Raw genomic sequence first — 12,951 nt, forward strand, 5'->3', positions numbered from 1 at the left:
TAAAATGTACATTTCGTATTTTATATGTATTCTTTCCTGTGCTCTGGGGCTCTTTCCCGGCGGCACGTGTATGTTTGGGCTGTGCTTAAATTAAGTTATCTCTCTACACCGAAAGATCATCGCTTTGTGTTTGTTTTGTTTTTTGTTTGTAAGTGTTGGGGTTAGAGCGGCAAATGTTAGAATCATATTTAAGGCGAAATCCCCCTGTTGTCTTACTGTTGTAGCCAATAAAATAGGCTAATAAATATCTATACATACATATGTAGCTTAAGAATGAATAACTAAACTGAACTGTCCCTTCTTCTTACCATATATCACCACACATCGCAACATAAATCCTCGAAACTACCTAGAAACTTTGAAAAACTGTGATTTGATTTTTTTGATTTTGGGAGTACTCGATTAATAGTAAATATAAAAAAAAAATTGTGAAAATTAAGAATATGATTTTCTGTGTGGGAGTCGGTGTGTGTGGTGGTGGTATGGGGAGGGGCTACTGTATTTGCTGGATACCAGCGATAGCCGCCGCGTTCTCTATGTGTCTGACTTCCACAGTTTTATGGTCTTGTCGTTCTCGAGCGCAGCGGAGGCGATGATATTCTCGGTGGGATGGCAGGCAGTGCAGAGTACAGTGTCGGTGTGGCCCTGCAGCTTTTGCACCACCTCCTTGCTCTGCAGATTCCATATATAGACCATGTTGTCCTCGCTGCCGCTGACAATCCACTACACGGGGGGAGGAACACAACAAAATCGTAGGTTCGTATAGGGAAAAGGCCACTGGCTACTCACCTTGCCGCCGGTGACAGAGAAATTCGCAAATATGCAGTACTTCTCGTTCTTGTGGCCCGTGTAGGTCTTGAGACACTTGCCCTTCGAGTAGTCCCACAGCTTGAGAGTGTTGTCCAGAGTGGCCGCCAGAATGTACTTGCCGTTCGGCGAGAACTTGACAAAGCTGACGGGCGGGTTGTCGTCGTCGATCAGCGTCTTCAGGCACTGTCCGCTGGCCGTGTCCCAGATGCGGCACAGGCCGTCGTAGCTGGAGCTGACAATCAGGGATCCATCGCGATTGAAGTGAACCGCCGACACGGGATCAGAGTGGGCGGGCAGCGTCTTCAGGCACTTGCCAGTGCGGACATCCCAAATGCGCACGCTCTCGTCGAAGCTACCGGAAACAATCAGGTTCGACTGCGGATTGAAATTGCAGCAGAACACGTAGTTGCTGTGCCCTTTGAGCGTCTTGAGGCTCTTGCCAGTGCTCAGTTCCCAGATCTTAAGGGTCTTATCGTCGCTGCCGCTGACTAGCAGACGCGAGTCCGAGCTCCACGCCACATCGCTAATGCCCAACTTGTGCCCGGAGATGGTCTTCTCAAACTTTCCATCGTAGGCTCCCCAGATTTTGATTAGTTTGTCAGCAGCTGCGTTAAAAAGTAATAATTGTAGTACAAAAAATCAATTTGCAAAACATACACACACACGCACGCCCGGTACTCACATGAGCTAGCCAGCCATTCGCCGTTGGGGCTGAACTTGACCGCAGAGACGGCCTTGGTGTGGCCGGCGAGAGTGAACTTCAGCGTATAGTTGGGCTTCACCGACATGGAGCTCTTGTTCGAGGTGGAGTTCGAGGAGCCAGACACATTGGCATTCGGCTGAAGTGAATTGGGTCCGGTGGGTGCTGTGGGCATCGGCTGTTGTGGGGGATGCACCACACCGGGATGGTTGGGATGAACGGGTCCAATGGGCACCATCTTGCTGTAACGTATGAATTCTGGATGTACATTGATGTTGCAGCTTGCAAATACCAACCCTCGCACGGCGGGCACGCGTATTCTTTTTTTCTTCAACTTTTGCGTTTTTTGCTGCCGCTGCACGTGCCTCTTCTTCTTGCTTCTAAACACTGCATCCCTGTTGTTCGCGGTTTGTGTGTTTTCAATGTTTTTATTTTTGGTTAGACTTTGCGGCTTACCTCTGACCGGTGTGAAAACGTAGCTGGCTTGACCTCTGTGTTTTTTGTGGCGCGGCGTTGGTTTGTTTGGGCAGAATTGGCTCGCTTTTCCTATGTATCGTGCCACACGTGAAAAAATTTGTGCTGAAAAACCATCGATGGAATATATCGTGACTATCGATGGTAGGTTTGGGTTGTTGGCCTCTAACGATGTGTGGTTTTCTACTATCGAAAGGAATGCGATTCGTACGGTTCGGAACAGTTTGACTGATTTAGGGGCCTACTAACGGTGTTTTCAACAACATAATTGAAAGGAAAGTCATGTATTCTATCTGTTGTATCGTTGAAGCTGAATCCAATGCATTTCCGCCAGACCTAGGACACCAGCACCGCCATCTACTGTTGGTATCAATGTCTCCGTATAAAATGTGCACTTTCAATCGATAGATGCAACAGCTGATAGTCTTTAAATTAATAGAATAAATACGGAAATAGGGAAATCTTTGGATGCCAGGAAGACTGACAAAGCAAAGATTGACGTCACACACAACTACGCAGGGCCAAGCTTTTCGGCTTGCATATGGAACGCGGGAACCTATTCAAAGCAGCGCATTGACCGGCGAATTTGTTAGTAGCGTTGCCATAGACGATGGTTTCGAACACGGCTATCCATATTCGATCTAATTTCTACCATCTGGTAGCCCTGACCATACAGTGTAGCCGTTGCCAGATCCACTTAAACAGACTGTGACTGTCAAAAGCTGCTTGAAATAACAGCTCTCAATTCATATTATTGCAGTTCGTTAATATGTTTTTATATTCCATCATAATTGGTTCATGCATTTGTAGATAGACAGCAACAATAGCAGCTGAATGGCATAACTGCCAAAGTAATTTTATTACAATCTTTACCAAAATTGAAGATAAGATACATTTATTTAATGACAATATATGTTATTTCGTGGTTGCTGCGGTTGCCTTCTGAAGGCTTTGGCTGCTGGCTATCTGTGATGTTAATCTTCTGAAGGAAACTCCACCGCCTTAGGAAAGACGAAGTGTTGGCCAAGTGGCTGTGTTGCTGTAGCTCTTTCTCTGGCTGTCGCTGAAGCCGTCGATGAGGATGTCGCTGTGGCCCCTCCCTGTTTAAACTTGGCTTGCTTTGGTAGCGGAACAGCGCCTACATTTTTTCCATTGGCCTCCAGATTCGGCATTAGAATGACCAACGTTTGCTACGTGTTAATGGGCTTCGCGTTGCATGTCGAGATCTTGGAGAATTTGCGCATGACTTTTCATGCGAAAACAATGCAAGATCGTGACACACAAGGCGAAGCCCATCAAAACGGAGCAAACGGTGGTCATCCTGTAGCCAAATCTGGAGGATAACGCAAAAAAAATATTGGCGTGTTAGCGCTCCAAAGCTCCAAGTGTATGCAGTTATCGAAGGTCCTTGTGCCTGCGAGTCCTTGTTATCCTTGCCATCGTTGCCCGTTGATACTTCGTTCTCGGCCACGCGCACACGCCCTTCATTTCAATTGTGAAAAAGCTAAGCCAGCCTCTGGATGGTGAAGGTGCCCTTGCGGTGAAATTCGATCCGTGTTGCGTAATCGCAAACCTATGAAGGGAGGGGATCGTAGAAAATCAAAAAGGGCGAGCCAACGATTCGTCTTACCCATGCGAAAAGAGTTTTATTTTGTATTTTCTGCAGAACTGCTAGGAATATTCGAGGCGCTTAAATTAGATCCCTAATTTAAGCGCCTCGAAAGTCACAAACATTTTACAAACACTTGAAAAAAACTGCTTGGCTTGCACTCAACTTTCCGCACTCGAATCAAATTATGAAATGAAAATGGGCATGGCTCTGGCTCTGGCTCTGCCTCTGCCAATCCTTTGCTAGAGATGGAACTTCACAAACTTCACGATGGCACGAGTGGCAAATATCCAACAAGAATAAACAGTTAATGCGACAAATTGTGCACGCACAGAAAATATACACACCGAAAAATGCAAGATTTGCTCTAGTTATCGTTTTATCCAACATACTGCAGCTGCAATCTAAAGTGCAAGACGGACTAGACCCCCCACAGTCGCCGCAACTGCCTAAACGATGTGCAGCGACATCAAGTGTAGTCAGCTGTGGGAGTACATTACTTAACCCCTGTGCTGTGATTTGAGCAGGATAAAAGATCAGAATCTATGCAGACTAACAGTCAGCCAAATACATACGTATGTAAAAACATAAATGTAGATTACATTTAAGCACTAAATGAGAATCGTTTGCGCTGGTTCGTTCTTTGCATGAAAACACATTGATTGAACTCATTTGTTGGCCAACAACTAACCATAGTTATTTGATTTACCTTTATTTCATTTCGTTTCTTTACATTTCGTGTTCCCCTTCCCCCACCGATACATTTTGAATGCGGCGTTGCCTTAAAACTGTGTAATTATATTTTTGGTTTTCTTGGTTTTTTTGGTTTTTGGTTTTTGGTTTGTCGGTTGTAGGATCTTCTGTTGTTTCTTTTTAAAAGTTAAAAACTGAAAGAATTAACAATCTTTAAAATGAGCTCCATTTGCTTGACTTAAACGCTCGTAAATATTATTAAACATTCATTTGGGGTGTTTTTTGTCTTGTGTTTGTATTGCTGCTGTGCGTGCACGGGGCGACGATGGCCACACCACATAAGTATAATCGTTAATAAGTTAAGTTTAAGTTACATTAATTGCGTTCATCTTGTTTTATTTTATAATTCAAAATCGAAAGGTACAATTTGTTATTATTAGTTAATATTATTATTTTGTAGGCAATTGATTCGAAGGCAATTCACATTGCACAATCCTAATTCATGTTTTTCTTTCTTGTTTTAGTTTTTAGTTGATGGTTGTAAATTGTAAATATCTATGACGCTCTACGAAAATGATGTCAAATTAAATTCGTTTCTTTTTTATGTGTTGCATCAGCAGCAGCTCCCACACACAACAAGAACAAACATCGATCGATTGGAATTATTCAAATAGAAATACACATTTAGGTTATTTGTTCTTCTGGATGATTAAAAGTTGCTGCTTAAACAATTTAACAATGCCTAACAATAAACTTAATAGTAGATAAAATTCACCAATTGTGATATATTGCACAGCTGCCTCCAACAACAACAACAACAACAACAACGACAACGACAACGATAAAATAATCTTTTGAAGAAAGGCGAAATGAGATTTCCTCCTCGAGAGGGAAAGAGACAGAGAGAGACAGAGAGAGAGAGAGAGAGAGGTCTATGTAAAAGTGTGTGTTGGTTTGTCGTGTTTTGAATATATGTATATCAAATAGGATCCAAGTCATAACAATTTTAATATTTTGTTTCCTTATAGCGATAGAGAGAGAGAGAGAGAGAGTGAGTGCGAGAGAGAGATAGATTGAGAATAGAGTGCGTGTGTGTATGCGAGTGAGGGAGAGAAATGCAATTTGTTCTTGCATTCTTTGTTTTTGTTCTATTTCTATTTGCGATTTCCAATCCATATTTGAGCTTTAACAATTTTCAATGATTCTCGTGTTTGTTTCGGTTCTCCTCAGTTTCTCTTCTCCTCATAGATTATATAAACAAATTTAACATTGTCTGCACCTGTTATGCTTTTACATTTCAATGGTTTACATTCTGTCTATCTGTTAGCTTCAATTACTTGTCATATATGCCATGCAGCTGGTGTGCTTGAGTGTTGTGTGTTTATAATCGTTAATATAATTATCGTAATTGTTATTATTCTTGTAGATTGCATTTAACATTGCGTTTCGTCACTTGTTATGAGTTGAATGTATATATTTTCATTATTTATTGTATGTATAATTATGCTATAAATATCATTTTCATTGAGTGTTTCCTTCAAGTAGTTTCAAAGTTGTTCAAAATCAGTTTGCAATTATAACTAGAGAATTTAAATAGGGTTTGGTTTGTTGTTTGACTCTGGTTCTCTGGCTAAAAACATCATCTCTAAATTAGTATAATCATCTCACAGTCTCCCATCAGAATGTGGAAATAATTTGTGGCTACTCTCTCCGCATGTCCACACACACGCTACCTACATATGTGTGTGTACCTATTATACGTAAGTATTTCTGTATTGCTGCATCTACATCTCCACATGCCACTAGTACATTTGTTACATTCTGTCCCCCTGCTTACAGACTATATTCATCATAAGATACATATAGTTATGTGTTTGTTTGTTAGCTTTTTGCTTGCGTACTCAATCCGGAATTGTTCAAAATGCATCGTGAAGTTAAGGCTATTCAGGACCAAGATCAAATGCATAACTATTCAAGTTCATTGAATAAATATTAATTCGAATTTTAGATAATTGTTTAAGGTTTTTTTTTTTGTTTGGTTGGCTCGCTGTCTTGTTTCGACTCGCCTCACTAGCAACGCTTTAATTTGGTTTCAGTTTTTGTTGTTGTTTCAGTTTGGCTTTAGGCCTTGAATAGCTGTGGAAATTCGTTGGCTATCTCCCGCACCAGCTGCTGATCGGAGGCACTGCATTCGGTCTCCTCGCAAAAGATGCGTGTGAAGATCTTCATAAGATCGTGCTTGCGATGCTCGTGCTCCTGATAGTTTGTGTTGCGCAGAATGCGTCGGCACAGCTCCAAGTAGCACGGACGAGTCTAAGGCAGAACATTCATGAAAACAGTCAGTCGTGGCCAATGGGCACTACTTACCGCACTGCCTGCATCCAGATCGGACAACTGCCGCACCACAATATCGATGAGCACCTTAATATCGTTCGAGTAGAACATGCCAGCCGTATCCGGGTGGCTGAAGATGTCAATGAACATGCGCAGCACCGTGTTCATATGCTCATTGGGATGCTTGAGCAGACGTGTGGGATCATCTGAGGATAGAGGATGAGTACAGGAAACAGGAGTACGAAGGAGTCCAAACTTACCCTCCCGATTAAGCAACAGCAGCAGCTTCTCGGTAAAGACTTTGGCCGTGGGCAGACTCTGCATCGCCTCGATGATCACGTTGTAGGTGTTCTCGCTGAATTGCTGATTAAAGGACAGTATCAGGGCAATGACCATGTCCACCAGCTGCTCTGGGTTATTGCCCTCGACGATCTCCAGCAGAAAGCTGGCAAAATGCACGCCCAAATAGTCTGCAAAGTACAATGAAGGAAATTGAAATAAGAATAAACTCATCAGGCAAACATTGCAGACGCACCCTGGTGATTCACGGGCATTGGTTGTCCCAGCGAGAAGACAATTGTGAGCATCTTGACCAGCTGCTTAAAGCGTTCCAGGTTGGAAAAGTGAGTCTTCATGTCTTCCACCTAGAAGGAAGAAGTTTAAGAGAGTTAAAGTTTTGCTTCGCTATCCCCCTCGTCCAGACGTCGCCCAATTACAATCTCAAGCGGCAGCACCGATGTCAGCAATATGTCCACAATAATGTGATCCAGATGACAGGCAGCGGTGAATGTCCGTAGCAGAAGGCGCTTAATGGACCAGCGTGTCTCCATTTGATAGTACTGCACCAGATTGATGAACATTTGGTACTGATCGCAGGACATTTCATAGCAGCTAATGTTCTCGTCCGCATTGTTCTGCAAGAAGCAGTTTGAATTGCAATTAAAATCAGTTTGATAAACACAATTCTCGCAGCTGTGGGGCGTACCAGTATCTCGACCAATTCCTCGAGGAACTGAATGATATCCTCCTCGTCCTCGTACAGCATCCAGGTGCGCTGTTCCGTGTCGTTTTTGCAGTCCGCCAGCTGGCCAAACAGATACTGCAGTCGCTTTGAGTCGTGCGTGATGCCCAGCAGCTCTTTAGGCGTGGCCACCTTGCCGGTGACATGGACGGCGACGGCCTCCAGGTACGGATTGATGGAACCGTTGTACAGCTGCTCCAGGCTGGTCAACACCACACGCAGCGCCTCGCACGACAGGTCAAAGCTAAGGTTCGTATTCCGTCGCAGTGCATCCACAATCTGATACACATCCGATGACTCCACCTTCAGCTGGCCACGAATGTAGCTCGCTCTATCGCCGACACGCAAAGCAGCCGCCTCCGCGCCACCATCAATGTTTGTGTGCCGATGGCGCGAGGGCGAGGCCGAGGGACTGTCGATGCTGTCCAGGGCCTGGCTATTATCCGCACTATCGGCGATTGCATTGCCCACATCATCGCTGGGCACGGCACTGGCATCGTCCGACTTCTCCTGCGTACTATCCGGCTCGTCACCAGCCGCAAACGCGTCCGCATCTGCATCTCCATCCCCATCCGCATGGTGATTTCTTGCACTGCCCATGCTGCCGTTGCCGGCGCTGCTGCTCCGCTTCATGCCAGAAGCAGAGGTGGAGGCGGATGCGGAGGCCGTGCTGCCACTGCCGTTGGGTGGCTTGTGATGCTGGCTTGTGCTCAGTTGACTTGTCTCCTTGTACGTGGTCACCACGTCCTCGCTGGTGGTGGTCGTCGTCGTTGTCGTCTCTGAGGGCTCTGAGGTGATGCTATTGTCCTGTGCCACATCCGCCAAGGCAGCTACAGCTGCCACAGTTGGCACGGCTGCTGCCACAGTCGTTGCCTTTGTCGATGTGGCTGTGGCTGTGGCTGTGGCTGCAGCTGTGGTTGCGGCTGTGCTGGCTACTAGCGGTGGTGCTGGCAGCGGTTGTTGCTGTTGCGGTGTCTGAATGGTGCAGCTGCTGCTCGGCATCTGCATGCTGCCCATGCTGGGCGACTCAGCCATTAGCTGGCCCTGGGGCTGGCTGCAGCCGACCGCCGGACTCGACATGCTCTTCCGGCTCATGTCCAGCCGCTGTGCTGCGGGCGGCGGACTGTGATGCCTGTGCTGGGCGTGGGAGTGCGAGTGCGAGTGTGCCTGCGACTGGGACTGTGTCTGGGGCTGCTGGTGGGGATGCGAATGTCGATGGCTGCTGGCCTTATCGCTGTAGCTCTGGGAGTACGAAAGCGAGGAGTCGCCGTCCCGCTCTGAGCTCTCCTGCAAGTGGAGGACCAAGTGTAAGTTTCTTTTCATTTAGGGATGGAATGAATCGCTCAAACCACTTACCGCATAGAGACGCTCCATCGTGTTCTTCTTCTCGCGCAGCCGGTCCAGCAGTTCCTCCTTGGACATGATGCCATTGATCTCCTGGTCTGTGCACTTCTCCAGCGACTCAATCGACGAATTCAGAAAGCTGATGAGGAAGTCATGCTCCACCTGCGGGAGGAGGACGAAAGAGTAGAAACAAGAGTGAGGGAATGAGTATCGCATTTGCTTTCAGCAGCTTACCCCAGCGGCTGCACCACTCGAGACGCACTTAAACTACATCTTTGAGTACTCTGCCACCACAGAGAACACCCCCCCCCCAATCCGTGCACACTCCGTGTCACTCACTCACCTTAATCTTCATTACGTAATTTGATGGGACAAAGCCAATGTTGCCCTTCATGCTGACCACCTGCCACCAATTGCGCTGGCGGGCTGAGGTCTGGTATAGAATGAAGTACTCGCCCTCATCGAAGCTAATGGTCTTGGGATAGACCGCCTGAAAGTCATACAGGGCCTTGAGCATCTCGATGCCGTTGCCTACACCAAGCGAGAGACCTTCCGAGGTTCCTGCTGCTGCTGCTGCTGCTCCTGCTCCTGATGGTGCTCCTGCGGCAGGAGAAGTGGGAGCTGCGGCAGCTGCAAATTGCAAATGAAAATGGAAATCAGCGAATCAATTTCTAGTCTTATTACGGGGAAAATCAGAATTATATGAAACTTGGATGAGGGCGTCGGCACACCTATACGCATTCACACACACACAGCACACACAAAACACACAGGAAAGAGGACACACCGAAGAGGCAGGCGGAGCAGAGAAGGAGAGGAAACAACTGCCTGCAGGCCGTAAGAGGAAAGTCCACTGCCGAGGGCCAACTGGCAACTGCCGACTGGTGACGCGGGCATGGATGGGAGGCCTTTGGAACTCTGTTGTCTGTGCAATGCAGCAGCAGCAGCAGCAGCACACATACCCATGCACTCTCCCTCTCTCTCTGTCTCTGTCTCTCGCCCGCTCAGTCACACAAATTCAGCACGTAGCAGTAGTCGCGATGGTTGCAACGGCAAACATACAAGGAAGAGCCCCAGGTGGGGGTCGGAACAGGGTTTTCTTTATTACAGCGGAAAAAGGAAAATGCAATTTTCATATTTTACTTGCTTCTCGCGCTATTGTCTGTCGGTCTGTCGGGGCCTGTCTCTCGGGCAGGTTCCTGACTGTTTCTTCCTGTTCTTTTTTTTGTATTTGTGTCCGTGCAGCAACACGCCTTGCGCTTTTGATCCTATTCAGCTTTTATTGTTTTCCTCGCACTCACACAAACATGGCACACACACAAGCATGAAGGCGCACGTGCCTGTGGAAAAGCTTATGCGCGCTTCGGCACCACTTCGGCTTCGTGCTGCATGAAAATTTGTGTTAAAATCTCAACACACGAGGCAAATCCGTTTCAAAACAGAACGCCCACTCCACTGCCTCGCCCACTCTCACCACGCGCGCGCTTTCTCCTCTCTCTCTCTCTCTCTCTTTTGCCCAGAGAACGCTTCACACCCCAACACTGAGAGCCAGAGAACTAGAACTGGACAGAGCACGGAACTGGTACACAATAATTAAGCCCGTTGTAAGCTTACAACGTTAATTGTTTGATGTGTTAGGAGGATATATCCTTGTTGTTCCTAGTTGTACTGTCAGCCTCTTTTCTGGTTTGCCAGGCCAAGAATAAATATAAGAACCATGCCAGTTCATGGAAGCGATCTTTCGCAAGATGCACTTGAAAGTGCAGTCTCATCATTTCAAGCTGAATCATTTTCTTAATTTATGAATTTGATTTCCATTGAAAGGTTTAGAGCTGGCTCGTGATTCTACAGAGTCGTGGGTGCTATTGGAACTAATTCCGGAACAAGTAGTTATACCGTTGCTGTTGGGCACCTGCAGGACGCCCACGCGCCACACACACACACACAAGCTCACGTACAAATTAGCAGGAAGCCATCGCATAAAAATGTACATACAAAATATACATACACACACATGTATACAAAGTATTCATGCAAATGTGACAATGGAGAAGCACTTGGAAAAACAACAAAACGAAGAAGAGGAAGGATAATGGGGCATGGAACCGCTTCCGATTCTCATACTTTATATTCACTTACCCATATTTTGAGCGCAACGTTTGCTGAAACTTACTGTTGGCTCGTTATTGGCCCTCCGCCTGTTGTCCCTGGTCCTGCTACGACTCCTGCTGCTGTTCCTGCTCTGCTGACGTCGTCGGCCCAAGGACGTTTGCATATATTTAAATATTTTCGCGAAGCGTTTTCTGCTTCCGCTCCTCTTGGTGGTTTTAGACTGTTGTTTATGGGCGTTTTTTTACGCTCTGCCACTGCCCTTTACCACTAGTTGGTCCGGCAAACTTTTAGAAATAACCGTAAATTGATTGGCACGCCCAATCACTGGTTCTCGCACTGGATGTTGATGCTGCTGATTCCGATGCTGCTGCTGTGCTGCATGAATAGGCAAATGCGACTCTGTTAACGTAGTTGATTAATTACGATGCTATACTGTTGCTGCCTCGTCGTCGGATGCACTTGTTTCTCGATGTGCGCCCACGGCTCGGCTCAGGCGGGGGTGGGAGTTTGTCTGTCTGTGGGGTAGGGGGGCTGTAGGGTGGCTCGGCACCTTCATGAATCGGCTATGATGCGATGCTCGTGCTGGGCAAGGTATGTCAAATGGCAGGTGGCATCCGCAACACCTACAGAACTTTGCTGATGTCGCCAGATTGGAAATCAAACTCTAGGACCCGGCAAACGGGAAAGCCTTGCATTATACTCAACTTAATGTCACCTTGGCTGACAGTACACACCACACCCCAACCAGAACGAACATTTGTATGTAAAACATGCACAAAACGCGCGACATCAACATCACCAAGGGAAATCGCGTTGCGGGAGGACAGGGTCGTGTCGTCCGTCGTTTTCGGGCCCATCCCTAGCGGTCACGTATGTCAACAAATTATTATCCCATTCAAAGGTACACTTCATACAAAAAAAGCCGCCAATCCGACACACACACACACACACATGCACTCACGGTAACGGTGGGTTTAAGCTTTGTTATTATTTGTCAGAGAGCAATGTTACAGACGGCGTCCCGTCTATTGCCAACACAAGTAGAGCAGTCCCACACCGCCAATCAATATCGCTTACGTTTCATCAGATTGTTTCACTGAATTGCTTGAATTAACTTAAACAGATAATTTTGTTACAGTCACTAGAAAAAACAACATTAATTTACACTTTTATAATTTTTTTTATTTTGGTATATAATCGCTACAGCGAGTTGGATGAGTTCGATGATGGGGCTGTCGATATTTCCTTGACTATCGATGGCTGTTGATGATGTTGGTATATAATTTAAACAATAAGCATTGAATTTAACAGAGTTTAAAGTGTGGTCGTGTGTAAGAGTTTAACAAAATATATAGTAGTGAAATGGATTGATGTGTAGGTGTAGGTGTGAGTGTAAGGCAACAGAAGGTTGCCTCAGAAAGTAGGAACAACAGAAGGTTGCTTCTCAAGGGGACTTCCGATGGCACCGAGTTAACCCGACCTTAGGTTCGATTAATTAACAGTATATTTATGACCGTTTTTGGCACTCCAGTCGAGAGCCCAGTGCCATGGTTTGACAGGAATTTCATTATACATTTTTGATATTTCCTTGTACTCATTGTCCCAATCCGTCTGAACTTTTATTTTAACTTATCTAATTACTTCATCAAATGTTAGGGGTAAATTATATAGTTTCCCTACATTAGTGGCTGATTTGTCAAGTATATCAGTATTTTCATTAAAGGCAATGTTCTTGTGACCGGGTATCCAGTGCACAATAAAATTGCTCGTGAAGGGAATCCATGTTGAGGTGGATTTCGTCTGATAAGTATGAATTTGATTCAATGCTCTTCAGAACATTTAAGGCGCCTTGAC

At 45.9% G+C, this 12,951-nt stretch overlaps 2 protein-coding genes across 2 annotated transcripts; both read right to left on the bottom strand.

Annotated features, from left to right (window-relative positions):
* Window positions 1-153: 153 nt before the first annotated feature.
* Window positions 154-2,118, bottom strand: LOC117581385 (protein will die slowly). Its single transcript, XM_034268526.1, has 4 exons — window positions 1,967-2,118; window positions 1,493-1,752; window positions 790-1,415; window positions 154-723 (listed from the first exon to the last, which is right to left on the bottom strand). The coding sequence occupies exons 2-4, from the start codon at window positions 1,746-1,748 to the stop codon at window positions 535-537; spliced, it is 1,071 nt and encodes a 356-aa protein (XP_034124417.1). The 5' UTR covers window positions 1,749-1,752; window positions 1,967-2,118; the 3' UTR covers window positions 154-534.
* A 4,061-nt stretch (window positions 2,119-6,179) lies between these two features.
* Window positions 6,180-11,648, bottom strand: LOC117581374 (NCK-interacting protein with SH3 domain). The gene is made up of 9 exons (XM_034268509.1): window positions 11,125-11,648; window positions 9,329-9,615; window positions 8,998-9,147; window positions 7,606-8,928; window positions 7,337-7,534; window positions 7,156-7,264; window positions 6,881-7,090; window positions 6,654-6,826; window positions 6,180-6,599 (listed from the first exon to the last, which is right to left on the bottom strand). Exons 1-9 carry the CDS (start codon window positions 11,258-11,260, stop codon window positions 6,408-6,410), a joined length of 2,778 nt encoding a protein of 925 aa, XP_034124400.1. The 5' UTR covers window positions 11,261-11,648; the 3' UTR covers window positions 6,180-6,407.
* Between the last annotated feature and the right edge of the window lie 1,303 nt (window positions 11,649-12,951).

Source organism: Drosophila guanche, unplaced genomic scaffold (genome assembly GCF_900245975.1).
Source record: "Drosophila guanche unplaced genomic scaffold, DGUA_6, whole genome shotgun sequence".
Taxonomy (NCBI): Eukaryota; Metazoa; Arthropoda; class Insecta; order Diptera; family Drosophilidae; genus Drosophila; species Drosophila guanche.